General features: G+C 50.4%; 1 protein-coding gene across 2 annotated transcripts in view; it reads left to right on the top strand.

The window, feature by feature from the left end:
- UBE2G2 (ubiquitin conjugating enzyme E2 G2) overlaps positions 1 to 13,508 on the top strand; it is a 31,318-nt gene extending 17,810 nt beyond the window's left edge. For both annotated transcript variants that reach the window (XM_024562284.3, XM_045196472.3), the window contains 3 exons: positions 4,846 to 4,964; positions 8,949 to 9,089; positions 11,744 to 13,508. In XM_024562284.3, the coding sequence (XP_024418052.1) occupies positions 4,846 to 4,964; positions 8,949 to 9,089; positions 11,744 to 11,856 (373 nt within the window). In that variant the 3' untranslated portion in view covers positions 11,857 to 13,508. The remainder of the gene's footprint in view (positions 1 to 4,845; positions 4,965 to 8,948; positions 9,090 to 11,743) is intronic.
- The last annotated feature ends 1,961 nt before the right edge of the window (positions 13,509 to 15,469 follow it).

The raw sequence follows: 15,469 nt of genomic DNA, 5'->3' as shown, positions 1-15,469 counted from the left end.
GGCAGTGCCCGGAGGCGCTGTTGGTTGGTTATCACAGCTGGGGAGTAGGGGCTCCGCTGCTGCGTCTGCTGAGCACCCTGCAGCACGCAGCGTGGGAGTGCCTGGCCCACACCGCCCCTGTGCTGAGGGCGAGATGCCCTGGTGTGGCCTGCGGCCTTGTCCCCTGCTGTCAAGTTTTCCACAGCTCTGTTGATATGTAACTTACACGGCATAAACTGCCCCGTATTGAGTGTACAAGTCAGTGACTTTAGTAAATATATGAATTTTGTGGTCATCTCCACAATCCAGTTGTAGAGCATTTCCAAGAACGTCCTTACGCCCATCTGCAGTCAGTCCCCACCCCCACCTCAGCCACAGGCAGCTCTGCTCTACTTTGGGACTTGCTAGATTTGCCTTTTCTGGACTTCCACCGCGAATGGAATCATAAACATCTAGCCCTTTGTGTCTGACTTCTGGCACTCAGTGTGGTGCATGGACTGAGTTCTTCCTCTATGTTGCCGAGTGTTGGTGGTTCTTCCCTTTTTGCTGCCGAGTCGTGTCCCGCTGTGTGATGGGCCACATCTGGTGTGTCCACTCGCCAGCTGACGGACAATTGGGTGTCGCCGTGTTTAGGCTGCAGCGCTGCTGTGAAGTGTCTGTGTGGACATGCATTTCCCTTTCTCTTGGCCAGATACACAGGAGTAGAGTTGCTGGAGGGTAGACTAAGTCTGTTTGATGTTTTAAGAAACAGTCAAACTGTTTTCCACAGTAGCTCACTCACCATTTTGCGTTTCCACCAGCAGCATGTGAGGGTTTTCTTTTCTCTGCTTTCCCCCTGACTTGGTGTTGCCTCCTCCCAGCTGCCTGCCGGCTGTGAAGTGGGCCTCACTGTGGGTTTCATCGCCATTCCTTGGGGAATGAATGTGTTGACTGTGCTGTGACATTGGCACCCTCATGGCCTGCCAGGCTCTATTGGGGATACTTCTGTTTATGAAGTGGTGTGCCTTTCTTTTTTGTGGCCCAGGTGGTTATAGAGCATAATTGTCCGGTTCAAGTTTAGTTGATCCAGTTCAAGTTTAAGTACTAACGGATGGGTTTACAATCTCTGTTGTTTAAACCCTTGTCATATGTATGAGGCATTTTGTTCATGCGCTGTGACAAACCTGAAAAGGGAACAGCTTCTTCACCACCTGCCGGAGAATCGTGTGGGCTGTGGTGCTGGGACACGCCTCAGCGCAGGTGGTTCACACCAGGTGTGGCAAGCTCCGGCGGTGATCAGTTGTCATGGATGGCACGGAATCGGGGTGCCGGGGCTCTGGGCGGTGGCAGCAGGCAGCTGTCCCCTGCACAGAGCAGGCACTGTGAACAGTGGTTAGGGTTAGACCTTGGTGTTGCTCTCAGTTTTGCTCCTTAGCATCGGACTCACCTGAGCCAGTCCTCAGAAGGAACGATTTAGAACAATTTCCTTTACAGAATGGAGCACAGGTATTTTGTTTTAATACCTGTCTCAACAAATAGATAAGTACTTGTCTCAGAGCCCTGACATAATTCAGCCCACTATTTTAATCAGTAAGATGGAAAATAATTTTTAGGCTTTGAAGAGTGTATATTTGTCTCAGATAAATGTTTTGTTACCTTTTTCTTGTACATTTTTTCCCCTGAAGATTTTGAGATGAGGCCTTCGGTGAAGGAGAAATGAGACTATCACTTCTTTATTAGTTGGAGGATGGCACTAAAACTTGTCCAAAAATAATACTAATTATGTCTCCCTCTCTTGGTTCAGGAATTTACTCGCTAGTGTTTCCATCAGTCAGCTGGCATGCCACTGCCCACATGGGCCCAGCTGCAGGCTCGTCCCGGGCACCAGGGCCTCTGGAAGAGACAGGAAGCCTGGTTTTAAACCAGTAGCGAACCAGAGCATTTGAAAATGGCTTTGATATTTAAGATGTGGGAGCACTTTAGGAAATGTTTGATCATGTTTATGAGGCTGCAGACGACCCAGGGGATTTTTTTTTTTTTTAATTTTAAAGAAAGCACTATTATGAGAAACAAAGAACTGTTATCAAAGTATTGAGCAAGTACCATTTGGCTCATTCCAAAAACATTACCCAGACATACTTTTCTCTCCTGAATCAGAGGTGCCAGAAAGATTGAAGCACTGGCACGCATTCCTGACATAGTAACACTGTTGCTTTTAAAGATAGCATCTCTGTTTGCCCAGCCTCTGGGTTAGGAGTTTGAACCGTGCTCTCCTAACTCCAGACTGAACTGATTTAGGACCTGGGCCAGTCACTTTATCCCAGCTTTGCTTACGTGAAAGCAGCACTTCCTTACACCTTTCACCAGAAAGACATGGGGGGTAAGAATGGAAAGGCACTTACCATCTGCTTTGAGCTCTCCTGCTGGAAAAGAAGCATGGGCTGATTGGAAATCTCTCGCGTGTGTGGGCCGTGCTGACCCTGTTTCCAGAAAGAAGGGCTTCCAGGGCATCGTTCGGGAAGAGCATAGAGGGCTGGAGCTGCCCGGTGGTGGTGGCCTACAGCCCTGTCCCAGGCTGGACACCCTTCCCCACGGTGCGGCTGGGCCACCTCTCTTCCAAGAGCCCCACCCCCCACACCGCCTCTTCATGTGGCTTTCCTGTCCTGGTTTCAGGCCAAGGCCCTGGGCGCTGTCGTGCAGTGACACCCGCCAGAACAAAGTAGCTATTCACTGTGGCTTCTCCCGAAGTAGCAGGGACACAGTTTCCAGAACCAGGGTTTGTCTCTTAAATTGAAAATATTTACCTCCACCGAACACTTCTTGTCTCGTTCCTATTTTGACTATTTTACTGCAGCCCAGTCTCCCAGGCTGGTGACTCGGTCTGGTTCTGCTGTGGCCGTGTCGAGAGCCCTGAGTGCCAACACCAAATGAAAATAAAGCTCTGTTTAGTTTCTTTTTGAAATTTTTGTCTTTTTCCTTTAATTGTGGAGATAAATATTGTTTCTACTATTTGCAAATCTATATACATTTTTAAAATTTCACTGAATCAAAATAATTACATTAAGACTTAAACTTGTACTTTTAAAAAACAATTTTTAAAATGTATGTAGGTTGTTTTAGAATAAATATATTTTAATTTCGTTCCTGTGCCATGTCTTGTATTTATTTATTGCATTGGCCAAAAAGTCCGTTTAGTTTTTTTCCTTAAAAGACGTGTTTTTCATTTTCACCGATAACTTTATTGATTTGGATATTTTGAGTATGTTGGCTGTCTCCCACATGGTATGATGTTGATTGTTCTCAGTTAATGTCTCAACGTGATTGTTACCAACTTCAACTGGTCTTCCTGACTGTAGCATAGTCCAGTGAGAAATCTCCAGCGAGAAATCTCCAGCGCTACTTCACAAACCACTTTTGACATGTTCGATCAGTCACAGCACGCCTCCATACACTGCACAAATCTTTTTTTGCGTTTCAGTTGCATTTCTATCTTTCTTGAAATAGCCAAGCAGAATATGCTGACAATGTTGCATATTCCATCTTCAGTATTAATATGGCCACACAAAAATTCACCAGTTTTGATTTTTTTTTAATGCATGCTGATATGACAGCTGTCATAAGACTGTCTAACAAAATTGTTTTGAGTGAAGTTAAAGACAACCAAACGCTAGAGCCATCGCTCGGAAAAAACATCAGACCGACTGTTTGGCCGACGCAGTGCTCTGAGAGGCAGCAGGCCTGGCTGGTCGAGGCTGGGCCCTGTGGCGGCCCCTCACTCTGCAGGGCTGATGTGTCCGGCCAGTGGCGTGGACAGGGGCAGGCGGTCCTGGGGGGCTCCCTCTTGGTTCGCAGGAATAGCGTGGGGCTTCTTTTCTTACTGAATCAATGGGTCACAGCCAGCGTGGTCGCCGCTCTTGCAGTGTCTGTAGCTGTCATTCGGCAGTTCTGTTTTCTGTAAAAGTTTACACAGGAAGGATGGTCTGAGAGGGGTTAACTACTTTAATGCAGAAGTTGTAGACGTCCTTTGTGTGGGGTGGAGGAGCTCATCTCCCTTAGGGTGTGAGCTGGTGGCTCTCACTCCCCCTCCTGCTGGCCAGTGTACTGTACACGGAGCAAGAGAGTGCATTTCTGCATGTAGAGTTTTGAAATGTGGTGGGACTTTGAGAAGTGGTTTAGCCCATTTCTGCCTCTTTCCACACGAGGAGCTGGTAAACCCAGGCAGATGAGGCACGCACAGCCTAGCCACCGTGAGTGCTTAGGTGACCGTGTAGGTGCAGGGTGTGGCCCCAAGCTTAGGGCTGCAGGTCAGGGTTTGCTTACAGCATTGCTGCATGTGCACATCCGGGCCTCTGTGGGGAACCCGGCAGGGACCACGCGTGTGCTCTTTACCTGTTTCTGGAAGGTTACAGAAATTTCTTCTGAGGTGTATCTAAAAATAAAAAATAGCTTTTGGAAAACAACTCTCATCCCCTTATTTATTTGTGACAATAGAATCTTGCTGTAACGTGCGCCATAATTCATATCCTTCTCCTAAAATGTAATTGTGCCGCATACACAGAAAGGCAAAGTCCTTGGGATCCTGCAGTGCTGGCCTTGCTTTTTCCTCTGATCCTATGAGGGTGGAGGTTCTGCTGCTCCACTGTTACCTCTGTTAATGGAAAAACCACCTGTAACTATGTCTTCATGCGTGTACCTAAGATTTAAACCGGGTTGGAACAGGACAGTGAGACATTATTTTCCATTTAGAAAAAAGTAGCTATTCATCCTTAGTATTTAGATAATCTTTTCACGTGCAACAAAGCAGTAAAAATTCCCTGAACTCATTTCTAAGTGTGATAGACATTGGAAAAATCTGCCTTCAAGCCCTGTGTATTTTATGTCTTTCAGGGGCCCAGAAGACACTTGCTTTGAGTTTGGTGTGTTTCCTGCCATCCTGAGTTTCCCACTCGATTACCCGCTAAGTCCCCCAAAGATGAGATTCACCTGCGAGATGTTCCACCCCAACAGTAAGTGCTTTTGGAAGTTGTCGCGAGGGTCCCAGAGATCACGTGACTGCGTGAGAGGCGGTGTCCGTTAGTGACCCAGACTGTTGGAGATGTTTTTATGTTCTGGATTTTAGCCAATTAATCCTGGTGGTGTTGGTCGGCGGTTTCAGTTGAGGAGGACAGTGTAATGTGGATGAGAGAGAGCGTGGCCCTCAAACTGGATGCTGTGTGAGCCAGGCGCCCTGCCGGTAGCGCGGCTGTAGGGGTGCGCAGAGGGTTTCCCCGTCCTCTCCGCAGTGTTGTGCTCAGCCGTGGGGAGATTGACGGCAGCCCAGGTTTTCAGCAGCAGAGCATGAGTTAAGTTGTACTGATTCATATGCTAGAGTACTACATAGATATTTTAAATGATCTGGGAAATATTTAATGATATGGGATGGTATTTGTGCTACTTGAATGAGAAAAGCAGGTTATAATCTGTAAGTTTGTTATAATTTAACTGGAAATGTTAAAAGCCCAGGAATGTTAAAAATGATTGACTTTTAGTGGTAGAATGAGTTTTTCTTTCTGTAAATTTTTTTTCTAAAACATGTATTTTAAAAAGAGGAAAATGTAAGGTCATTTAAATGAATTTACTGTACTTTAGTTGAAAAAGTGTCTAGTAGCAGGGGTCAGAATTCCTGAATTCTGTAGTTTTTATTTCTTCCTTACACAGGTAGGGATTATAGATAAGAGAATTAATAAGGAAATATGTTGTTTTCAATGATCACGTTTAAAATAACGTTCCTTTTTATAAATGATTATAAATGATTATTATTGCCATTAATCATGTTCTTAATAGTTGTGGCAACAACAAAATATTTCATTTTGTAGCACTGAAATATTTACCTGTATGAAGCCAGTTTCTTTTCCTGTACCTTTTTACATATCAGAGAGCTAAAGGCTAATTTAACTGTGAGAGAATTTAGAGAATTTTCTTAGCTTTCACTTCTCTCTTGGTTTACAAATGAACCCAGGTGGCATACCATTGCCTAGTCCTCGCCATCTATGCCCCGCCCCCGCCCCACTTGGAAGCCCTTCCCAGACTCCTCTGCGCTCTCTCTCGTGCAGGCCCAGGACTGGCCACCTGGTGGGACCGCTCTCTCCTATGGGACTTGCTGCTCAAACCCTCATTAGGGATTTGTCGTTTACTGCTGGTGTAAGTGACCAGTCTGTACCTTTTCTCAGCTCAGTGTCAGTTCGCTTCTGTGCATGGGGGGAGCTCAGAAGCACTGTCTTTGGGGAAGGCTGGCCATGAGCTGCTAGCCGTGGGGGTTGAATGAGGCTGTCACCGACCTTGGTGTTCAAAGTAATCCAAAGCGGTGGGGTTTTTAGTTTTCAGGTAGACTTTTATTGTACCAATAGTGAGTCCCATTTTGCTGAGAGATCTAACAGGCATTTTTCAAAGATAACAGCGTAAGGAAGGGAAGAGACACAGGTGAAGGAAGACCTCCAGGAGGCTCGGAGATAACTTACACAACAGTGTTAAAGTATGTTATGGCCGGTGGAGTGGATTGCAGGATCAGCAATTTCAAGTTGATTAACGGTAAAATGCAACTATAAAGAGGACCATGAGTGATTAAAAATGAGATTTTACAGAGATAAGTGGTGTTTAGAACACTGCTTATGACATAGTGTTAGAGACAAATATGGCCGATAAACCGATTAAACTATTCAAGTATGTAAATGTATAGTAGGAATAGTCTGATAATATTTTAATGTTCAGAAAACTAATACAGATAGCTTTTTTAAAAAAAGATTTTATTTATTTACTTTCAGAGAGAGGGTAAGGGAGGGAGAAGGAGGGAGAGAAACGTCGACGTGCGAGACATGCGCCTGTCAGTTGGCTGCCTCTCGCACGCCCCCATCTGGGGGCCTGGCCCACAGTCCAGGCACATGCCCTGACTGGGAATCGAACTAGCGACCTTTCAGTTTGCAGGCCTGCGCTCAATCCACTGAGCCACACCAGCCAGGGCACAAATAGCTTTTAAATTTGGCCTTACTGTAAGTGGATGTGTGCTATTTTTATTTTATAAAAGTTATTTTTGAGAAGAGCTATTAGGTAGGTCTCACTATAATAAAAACTGATCAGACCGTAAATACTTTAAAAAATAGTTGAACACATTTACTGGGCTGCTAGGGTACAGCGGTGAGCACATAATAAAAGGTGGGGTCTGGACCGTCAGCAAGGTAGGGACGTGCCCTGCAGAGGTAGTGGCCAAACTCAGTTTGCAAGGGAAGAGCAGTGGGAGCTCCTGGGCATCCATCAGGCAGGAGGGGACCGAGCAGAGGAAAGAGTGAGGGGACAGCAGAGTATGGGCCAAACCAGTCGAGGCCTTTGAGCAATGGATTAGATTTGATTGTTTATTTGAGGAGCGTGGCTGGCTGCTTATGTGGGCTAGCGTAGTCCGTGTGGCCTTAGAGGGGCCCCTCTGGTGCGGTGTCAGGTCCAGTTGGACAGCCTGGCTGGGACGCAGCTGTGATGGGACAGGGGAGAGGGTTGTGGATGTGGAGGTAAGGGGGGGTTTAGGAGACGAAACTGATGGGACTCAGTGAGAGGGAGGAGGTGGTGAGGGACACAGTTGTTTCTGGGTGTGTGGGGTCACTGCAGAGTGCCATCACCTTGAAGTGACGCTTAAGTTGGAAACTCCTTGACACCTACTCTGCTTTTGTGGCAGAGAGAGTTGTTCAAAGCGTTCTGGGTGCCCAGGTCCTGGGGGTGGGGCCTGTAGAGGGATGTGCTGTACCCACGACCGTTTGCAGTTTCCTGAGCTGTGTCCTTTGGCAGGAGTTTGTGGGGTGGTGTTCGGATAGCCAAAGAGCCGGAAGCACTGGAACAGGGATGGTGGAAAAAGTGAGGGGCCGGGTATGAAAGAAAGGCTATTTAGAACTGATCACAATTCTAAATTCTCATGAAGGTGAATTAGATGCATTTTTATTTTAAATTAAACTTAGCCTTATAATTTCACAATTGAGTCTCTCCAGATGGATTCCTGGGTAATTTGAGCGTATGTCGAACCCTCTGAAAATCTCTCCAAGTATGTATAAGAGAAAAAGAAACCAGATGGTTTTAACATTGTTAATAGGACTGACAACATACTGGGGACTGAAATTTATTGTTCTCTAATCAGGCCTTGGGTGTCTCATTAACGATGCTGTTTCTTGGGGAACAGATTAGATTTAGACATAGTTGATGTCCAGAGAGTACAGATGATCGTTTTTGTATTCGAATAACTTAAAAAGAAATGCCAGTGCCTGTCTTTTTTTTTTTTTTTTTGATATTTATATAATTCCAGTTGCTTTTGTCCTAGCCATGTGAACATACATTTTCCAGGGATTAAATGGTAGAATTAGGGATATCCAAGAAACTCACTCTGAAAGGTGTTGTGAATAATCCTAATTATATGAGATATTTTGGTGAAATATGTGCCTACCAGATAACCTTTCATTTACCCCTTTTGGATAGGATATTAAAAAAAAAACACATATGGAGGAAAATAGGGGAAGGGTCGTCAAAGAACGTATATAAAGGATGCATGGACAAAACCAAAGGGGGGGTAGAGGGTGGGAGGGTGGGTGGAAAATGGAGACAACTTTACTTGGACAACCATTAAAAAAAAAGTCAAATACACTGGCCCCAGGAAAGGGGGGAGGGGGCTATTTAAATGTAATCAGTGGATGAAGAAAAATGATACTCTTAATATTTAAAAAAAAAAAACAAACCATGAAGGTGAGTTTTCCCATGATGACTAGAACTGGACAGGTCAGCCCAGAGCCCCGCCGGGTAAGCAGTGCCCTGAGTGCCTGCACAGGCTCCCCAGGACCATGTGGGCGGGGCTCAGGCTGTGCCCCAGCTGTGCAGACAGTTCGCTGTGTTGGCACCTCCTGCTCCCTTCCTCCCTGGGCCCTGAGCCCCTGCCGTGTCACTGGCCCGGTTATTGCTCACCTGCTGTGTTCTGGCCCCTGCAGTCTACCCTGATGGCAGAGTCTGCATTTCCATCCTCCATGCCCCGGGTGACGACCCCATGGGCTACGAGAGCAGCGCCGAGAGGTGGAGCCCCGTGCAGAGCGTGGAGAAGATCCTCCTGTCGGTGGTGAGCATGCTGGCAGGTGAGTAAGGCCTTGGTTGGCTCTGTCGGCTTGCCGCTGGTTGTAGGAGCCAGACAGCTTGACGGCTGTGCCTCCTCCCTCATTTCATCCTTGTCTTCATAATTCACTTTTACTGTTTGTGATGCTTTTCCATGTCGTGTTATTTGTGTGCCTCGTTGAAGAGTAGCCACGCTTTCCGTGATTTTGGACTTTAAGGACGGCCTCATGCCGTGTGTGCTGCGTTGTAGACCAGCAGTGTGCGCATCGTGGTACAGACCAGGAGTAGCCATGCTGTGACTGTGGGCGTCTCCCTTATTTCAGAGTCATTTATCAGGAGGGAGCCTGCTGTGTTGCTGCAGACACTGTGTACCAGGGGTGTAAAGCCCAGTGTGACGTGTAGACCCCAGCTTGAGGGCCCTGCTTTCTAAGGAAATGTTCCAAATTTACCAGCCGTTGCAGGCCACCCTGATAAACCCTGTGGTCATGATTCACCCGGGGCTCCCCGGTCAGGTCCCAAGCTGGGACCTCGTGGTACCAGTTTAGGACACTTAGGAGTTATGAGGTAAGGGAGAGGGAGAGGCCTCTGACTCTGGCAGGGGCACTGCCAGGACCCCCCATGGCTAGAACCCAGCTGGGGCGGGGAGCCCTGCAGCAGTGCGCTCCCTTGGAGCTGGGCCCTCACATCTTGTGTGCTGAGCCTTAGGAAGATGCTCCTGTGGCCTTGTGGCCGACTCAGAGGAGAGGCAGTCAGGTGTGGCTGTGGTTACAGCAGGGCAGGATGTCCTGGGGCCTAGGGACAAGGGGTTGGAGACACAGGCTGTGGAACTCGGGCTGACTGGGGGCTGGGTGACCCAAGTGCCTGGGCAAAGGGGCGCTGTCTTTGGGGACAGGTATCCAAAGGGAGTGGGATTTGGGGAAGGGAACAGTTTGGGGTGTGACTATCTACCACCCTCCAGGGCCTGCTGGGAGGCTACTCAGCTGAGGGCGGGTCGTGGAAGTGGGGGTGTGGGATCATCTGTGGGTAAGACAGTGGGGACCAGTAGTACAAAGGGGATGATAGAGAAAGGGCATGTGGAAGGAGAGGGGTCCTCAGAGGAGCGTGGGTGGAGTGGTCTGGAAAATCTGGAGGAGATGGAGGCTTGCCACAGGAGAACGTGGACAGTGCTGCGGAAGGCTCCCTCGGGGGGTGGACGCCCAGCTGGAGGCCAGTCTGACGAGCCCTAGGTTTGGGCTGTGGAGGTCCTCAGTTGACTGCTTGGGATGCGGTGAGGTCCAGGACTTCGGTGCGTGCATGGTTTGAGCTGGAAGTACTCTCCATTCATCTGCTGAGCGGTCAGAATCAGGAGAAAGGGTCTGGAGGCAGGAGGGAGGCAGTGATTTGGCTGTCTTCATATGTCAGCCATAAATTCTTTTTTTTTAAAGGTTTTAATGTAGTCTTTATACACTCCTCTCAGAATACCAGTCCCCTGCTCCGAGTGGCTTTTCCAGCGCTGTCACCATGCTCAGGCTAGCCGGGTCACCTCCCCTGCGCAGTCATGTGTGCCCTCTGTTCCGGGGCTGCCTTAGGGCCGCTGTGTGCTGTTGGGGCCCTGGGGTTCCCTCGGTCAGAGGCTCTGCCCATGCTTGGGTGTTCCTGCAGCCGGGCCCAGTCAGGAGTCCCTTAAGTGCCACATTCTCCAGGAGGCCAGCGCACCACCCCCAGTCATTCTGCCTGCTGCTGTCCCATTCTCCCCTCTGTAGCACTTAGTTTGAAATGAGTCATTTGTGGGTCCGCTAGGTGGTGCCTCTGAGGGCCCAGGTCATGGGGTTGGCTGCATAGCCAGTGCCCAGAATGAGGCCTTGTGCGTGGGACCTGGTGAGGAGGGGGTTGTGAGTAAATGGAAGGAGGGGGAAAGATTCCTGTTGGTTGGGTTGACACAGCCTAGGGAAGGAGGGCTAGAGTGGGAGGGAGCGGCCCAGGGCTGGTCCCGGGGCTGAGCTCAGGGCTGCGCTCGCTGCCCTTTTGACCTCTAGGCAGCCTTCTCTGTTCTGATCTAGCAGCTTCTGGGTTCTGACCCCCAGCACCAGGCTCACTGCCTGTATGTCTATAGCTGACTGTTCTGTCCTGTTCCTGCAGGCCCCAGCCGCCTCTGTGTGTCTCCAGTTCTACCCTGGAGCCACTGCTGGCCCTTTCTGGCCAGCTCAGGGACTAACTACCCTGGGGGCAGGTGTTCACATGGGCCCAATGCCCACATGTGGCCATGTCAGCCTGGCTGTGCACTCCTGTAGGAACGAGGAGGCAGCTGCACTGACAAGGGCTCTGAGAGAGATGAGGTCTGCACAGGGCACTCCCGGGGGGTAAGTGGGCGGGTGGCTCGTCTGGGGTGCGCAGAGTGAGGTTGATGACTTCTGTGGGCACATTTAGACTCTCAGAAGGAAGGAGTCGTGAGAGTAGATCTTGCCCCAAGATGCGTCTTCCCACTGCGCTCACACTGCTGCCCAGGCACGGGGCTCTCGTTTGCTTCTTAAAGAACACGTCCTCCCCTAGCATTTCCGTTGTCAGCATCTCTTACTTATTTCTGGGACATATCTCTGGAAAGATCTGTTGGTGTTTTTGAATGAAATGAAGATCTTGCCAATTGAGACCTTACTTTAACAGTCCCTTTCAAGCAGGCAATGTCTGCCTTCTCTTTCAGAGCCCAATGACGAAAGTGGAGCCAACGTGGATGCTTCCAAAATGTGGCGGGATGACCGGGAGCAGTTTTACAAGATCGCCAAGCAGATCGTGCAGAAGTCTCTGGGGCTCTAAGGCCCCGCCACCCGTGCATGTGTGCACCACCAAGCAGTCTCCAGTGTTTCTCCTCCCGGACACTTAGTGACAGTGACACTCTGTGCTGGTACCAAAAGAGGCAAGCTTGCAGAACCACAGCTCTGGTCTTCTTTGCCACCTCTCCCACCCCAAACAGGCTTCTCTTCTGAAATTACAACTTTGTAGAATTATGACAATCGAATGCAGCTTTAGAGTGTCCCGGCAAGGTGGTTCAGGTAGATTGTCAAAGCCGTCACCACTACCTCTCCCAGCTGAAGCGCCTGTGCGCCGGCTTCCCGCCCCTCCTGAGGGCCGAGGAGGGTGTGTGCTGGCTTCCCCGAGACTGGAACCAGTAGCACTCCTTCCGAAGGACTGGGGCCTGGTGCCAAGGCAAAGGCGGGCCCGCGCCTCTGCGGGTCCCTTGGCCCCCTGCGCGCCCCAGGAGCAGTGTGCCGCTGTTTCAGTGTGATCACTTTTACCAACAGGTGTTTCTTACAACCTAGTCCCGTCTTCATCTGTTCTGCGTTACCACCTATCGCACTTAGTATACTTCCAGGAAATAAATTCTTTTCAGATGCGGACTGGTGGACAGTGGGCATGTGCAGAAGCTCACTGCCAACCACACAGGCCGGTGGCCTTTCCTGGTCATGTTTGTCAAAGAATACAGTTGTGTCTCAGCTCCCAGAGGAGGAAAAATAGGAGACCAAAAGATTTAGTCACAGTTTCTTCTGGAACTACAGGAGTTTGTCTTTTCCGTTCTCAAAACCAGGGAGTTCTGGGCTTTTGGATGTGGTGGTCGCAGCAGGAACTTGTAACTACTAGGGCAAAATTGGTTTTTGCAGCTTGGAGTTGGAAGGGATCTGTTGTTAGCGCAGAGCAGAGGCGTGCCTTATCTCTGAACTTGACCGACCGGCGCTCGTGGAAATGTGGCACGCGGGGCCCGGACCCTGTGGGCACAAATCACTTACTTGTGGTTTGTGGTCTTGATGCAGTTGGTCTTCTCCAACGTGGGCGGCTCAGCAGCATGATGCCGGGGCCCACTATGAGCAATAACAGATTCGTTGCGTGCAGAACCACACATTCAGCCTGTTTCAAACAGGTTACATTTAAATAGGAATTTCTATTTTTGAAATAAGGGACGGCCTCCAAGACATAGAATAGATTTTACTGTGATTTCCCCTTTCCTTCCCTTTCGTGGTGTGTCTGGTGGACGGACGTGGCATCTTTGTGCTGCCGCCTCACAAAATTTCTTGGGTTAGCAAGTTCCGGCTGAAGGGGCTCTGTATGGGGCCTCTGTGGAAACCGGGGTCTCTCCTTCTCAGAGGGCATCTTTTAAGATTGGGAATTCAGTACAGGACTTGCATTTGGAAGGGGAGGAAAGGAGACATACTCATCTGAGTCATATTTGCAGGCCCATTTGTAGGAGGCAGAGCCCTCTCCATGGAGAGGAAAAGCATGTGGGGATGTGGTCTGTGGACACAGCTGGAGCATGGGCGTTGCAGCCACATCAGCAGATGGCCACGGGGGCTTCCACGAAATCTGGAGGAAGAAGAAGTGGTCTCTGCAAAACAAAGTATTTTTATTAATTTGTATTTATTAAATGGAAAAGAGAGAATCCCCTGGTTAAAAATAAAATTATATATTTTTCCCCATTCTGCACTGTATTTTTCTTTGTCGCGCTATTATATAATCATACATGGAACCATCCTGTGCCCACTGCCTCCCCACTCAACTGAAACCCAGCTCTGGCAGATACTGGCCTCAACCCAGTCACACGCAGGCTGCTCGTCGGTATTCCACATCGTGAGGTGTGCCACCTGCCCCTCAAGGCCATCTGCCTTGGCCACCCACACCTGTCACCCTGAGCCTCAGGAAACTTGGATTTAGGGGGTGGCTTGGACATCTGCTGAGGCTTCCACTCCACTCGGCACCTGCGCAGACTGCTCTGGGTGCACAGCTGCCTGCAGGCTCTCACAGGTGTTCTGCCCAGGAAAGCGGGGCATGGCTCTGCAGATGCGCCCGCGGCAGAGTGGGGCTAGCAGCCATTCAGCTGTGTGGGGGGCCTGGCCCTGCCTGGCCGGGGCACTGCTCACTGTTGTGGAGTGGTTCAGGTGTCTGGTCAAGGGGTCATGCTCTGGGTCCAGATGTCCCCCAATGGCCCCACAAGCAAGAACCAAGGCTCTGGTCTTGGGGGTGAGAGACATGGGCTTTGGCCTTCATGTGCTTGTCTGTGAACCAACTCATCGTGAGGTGAGTCTCTGCTTGGCTGCCAGAGGCCCATCCTGTGCAGCTGGGGTCCAGGTTCCTCTGCCCAGGGACCTGCCTGGCAGCTTCCGGCTTCTGCACCTCCTGTTTCTGCCATAGGCCTTAAGTGACACCCTCAGTCTTCTACCAGTCACCAGCCACCGTGAGACTTGCTGGCCCCACCTACTGCTGGCAAAGCCTGGTGCAGGGGCAGGGGGTGGGCCTTGCAGAAGCAGGACCAGAGTGCAAATTCTGCGGAGGGCAGGTGGTGGGTGCTCGGAGCCCACCCCTCTGGCCCCAGAGGCACAGGCCCAGCTGTATGTGTGACTGTGCTGAGGGCACTGACCTCACATATCTGCCATAGTCCTCTTGACTCCTGTTTGCTTCAGGGAAATGGTGGTGACAGAGTTCCTTTCATGTGTGTGCGTGCGCACGTGTGTGTGTGTACCTGCGCGTGCGGGTTTACCTGTCTGGCAGAGGACCTGACGTTGGCCCAGATGCAGGGGAAACCAGGGACTGAGGGATTGTCTCGCTAATGGCTCTTTGAAATCCTGGATAATACACTAAATGAGTTGGAACCACATGAAACAGTTGCAGCTTCAGGGCAGAGCAGGCTGGGGGTTCTCACGGGTTTCTCCCTCTTGGACCAGTTCCCACCCACGGGAGCGGCTAAGCTGGGATGAGGCAGCAGCAAGGTCCCACCCACCAGACCTCTGGGCGCCACCTTGCCCAGCATGGCCCCGCCTTCGTGAAGACCTGTGCCCTCATTCACATGTGTGCACGTGCACTCGTGTGCACAGAGCTCATACATGCATACAAGCATTACACACACACCACAACTAAGGGCAAGAACCCCCGTGGCTTTGGGGCTGGTCCAGGCCTGGCCACCTGATTGCTACCTCCACCTCCGTTTTCCCATCAGTGCAGTCCCAGGAGGCTGTGGGCACCTGCGGTCTGACCCTGGAGGGCGGAATGGGGCTTGGCTTTCCACCACTCAACTGCTGCAAATCCCTGGGCACTGCCTGGGACTCCGTTGTGCTAGCATGTCCTGGAAGGGACAGACGCGCTCAACAGGGTGCTTGGAGTTTGTGGGCAGAGGGCGGGCAGGTTTTGGGGGACCTGGGCTGCAGGGACAAGGGTGGAAGAGTATCCCAGACCTGCTGACCTGGGATTAGAAAGGGGGCTCCTGTCGGGTGACAGGTGATGGCTGCAGGGGAGGAACCAATGCCTGCCAACGAGAGCCCAGCCATTGGGGGTGGTGGGAGTGAATTCAGTGTCTGCTCTCCTCTCCAGACCCAGGAATGCAGGGCCTGATGCAGCTGGCAGCGTGGGCCCCAGGGCTCTGAGCATGCAGCCCATGGGCCCGCAG

The sequence above is a fragment of the Desmodus rotundus genome, chromosome 2 (assembly GCF_022682495.2).
Source record: "Desmodus rotundus isolate HL8 chromosome 2, HLdesRot8A.1, whole genome shotgun sequence".
NCBI lineage: Eukaryota > Metazoa > Chordata > Mammalia > Chiroptera > Phyllostomidae > Desmodus > Desmodus rotundus.
This window is presented reverse-complemented; position numbering and strand designations above follow the sequence as displayed.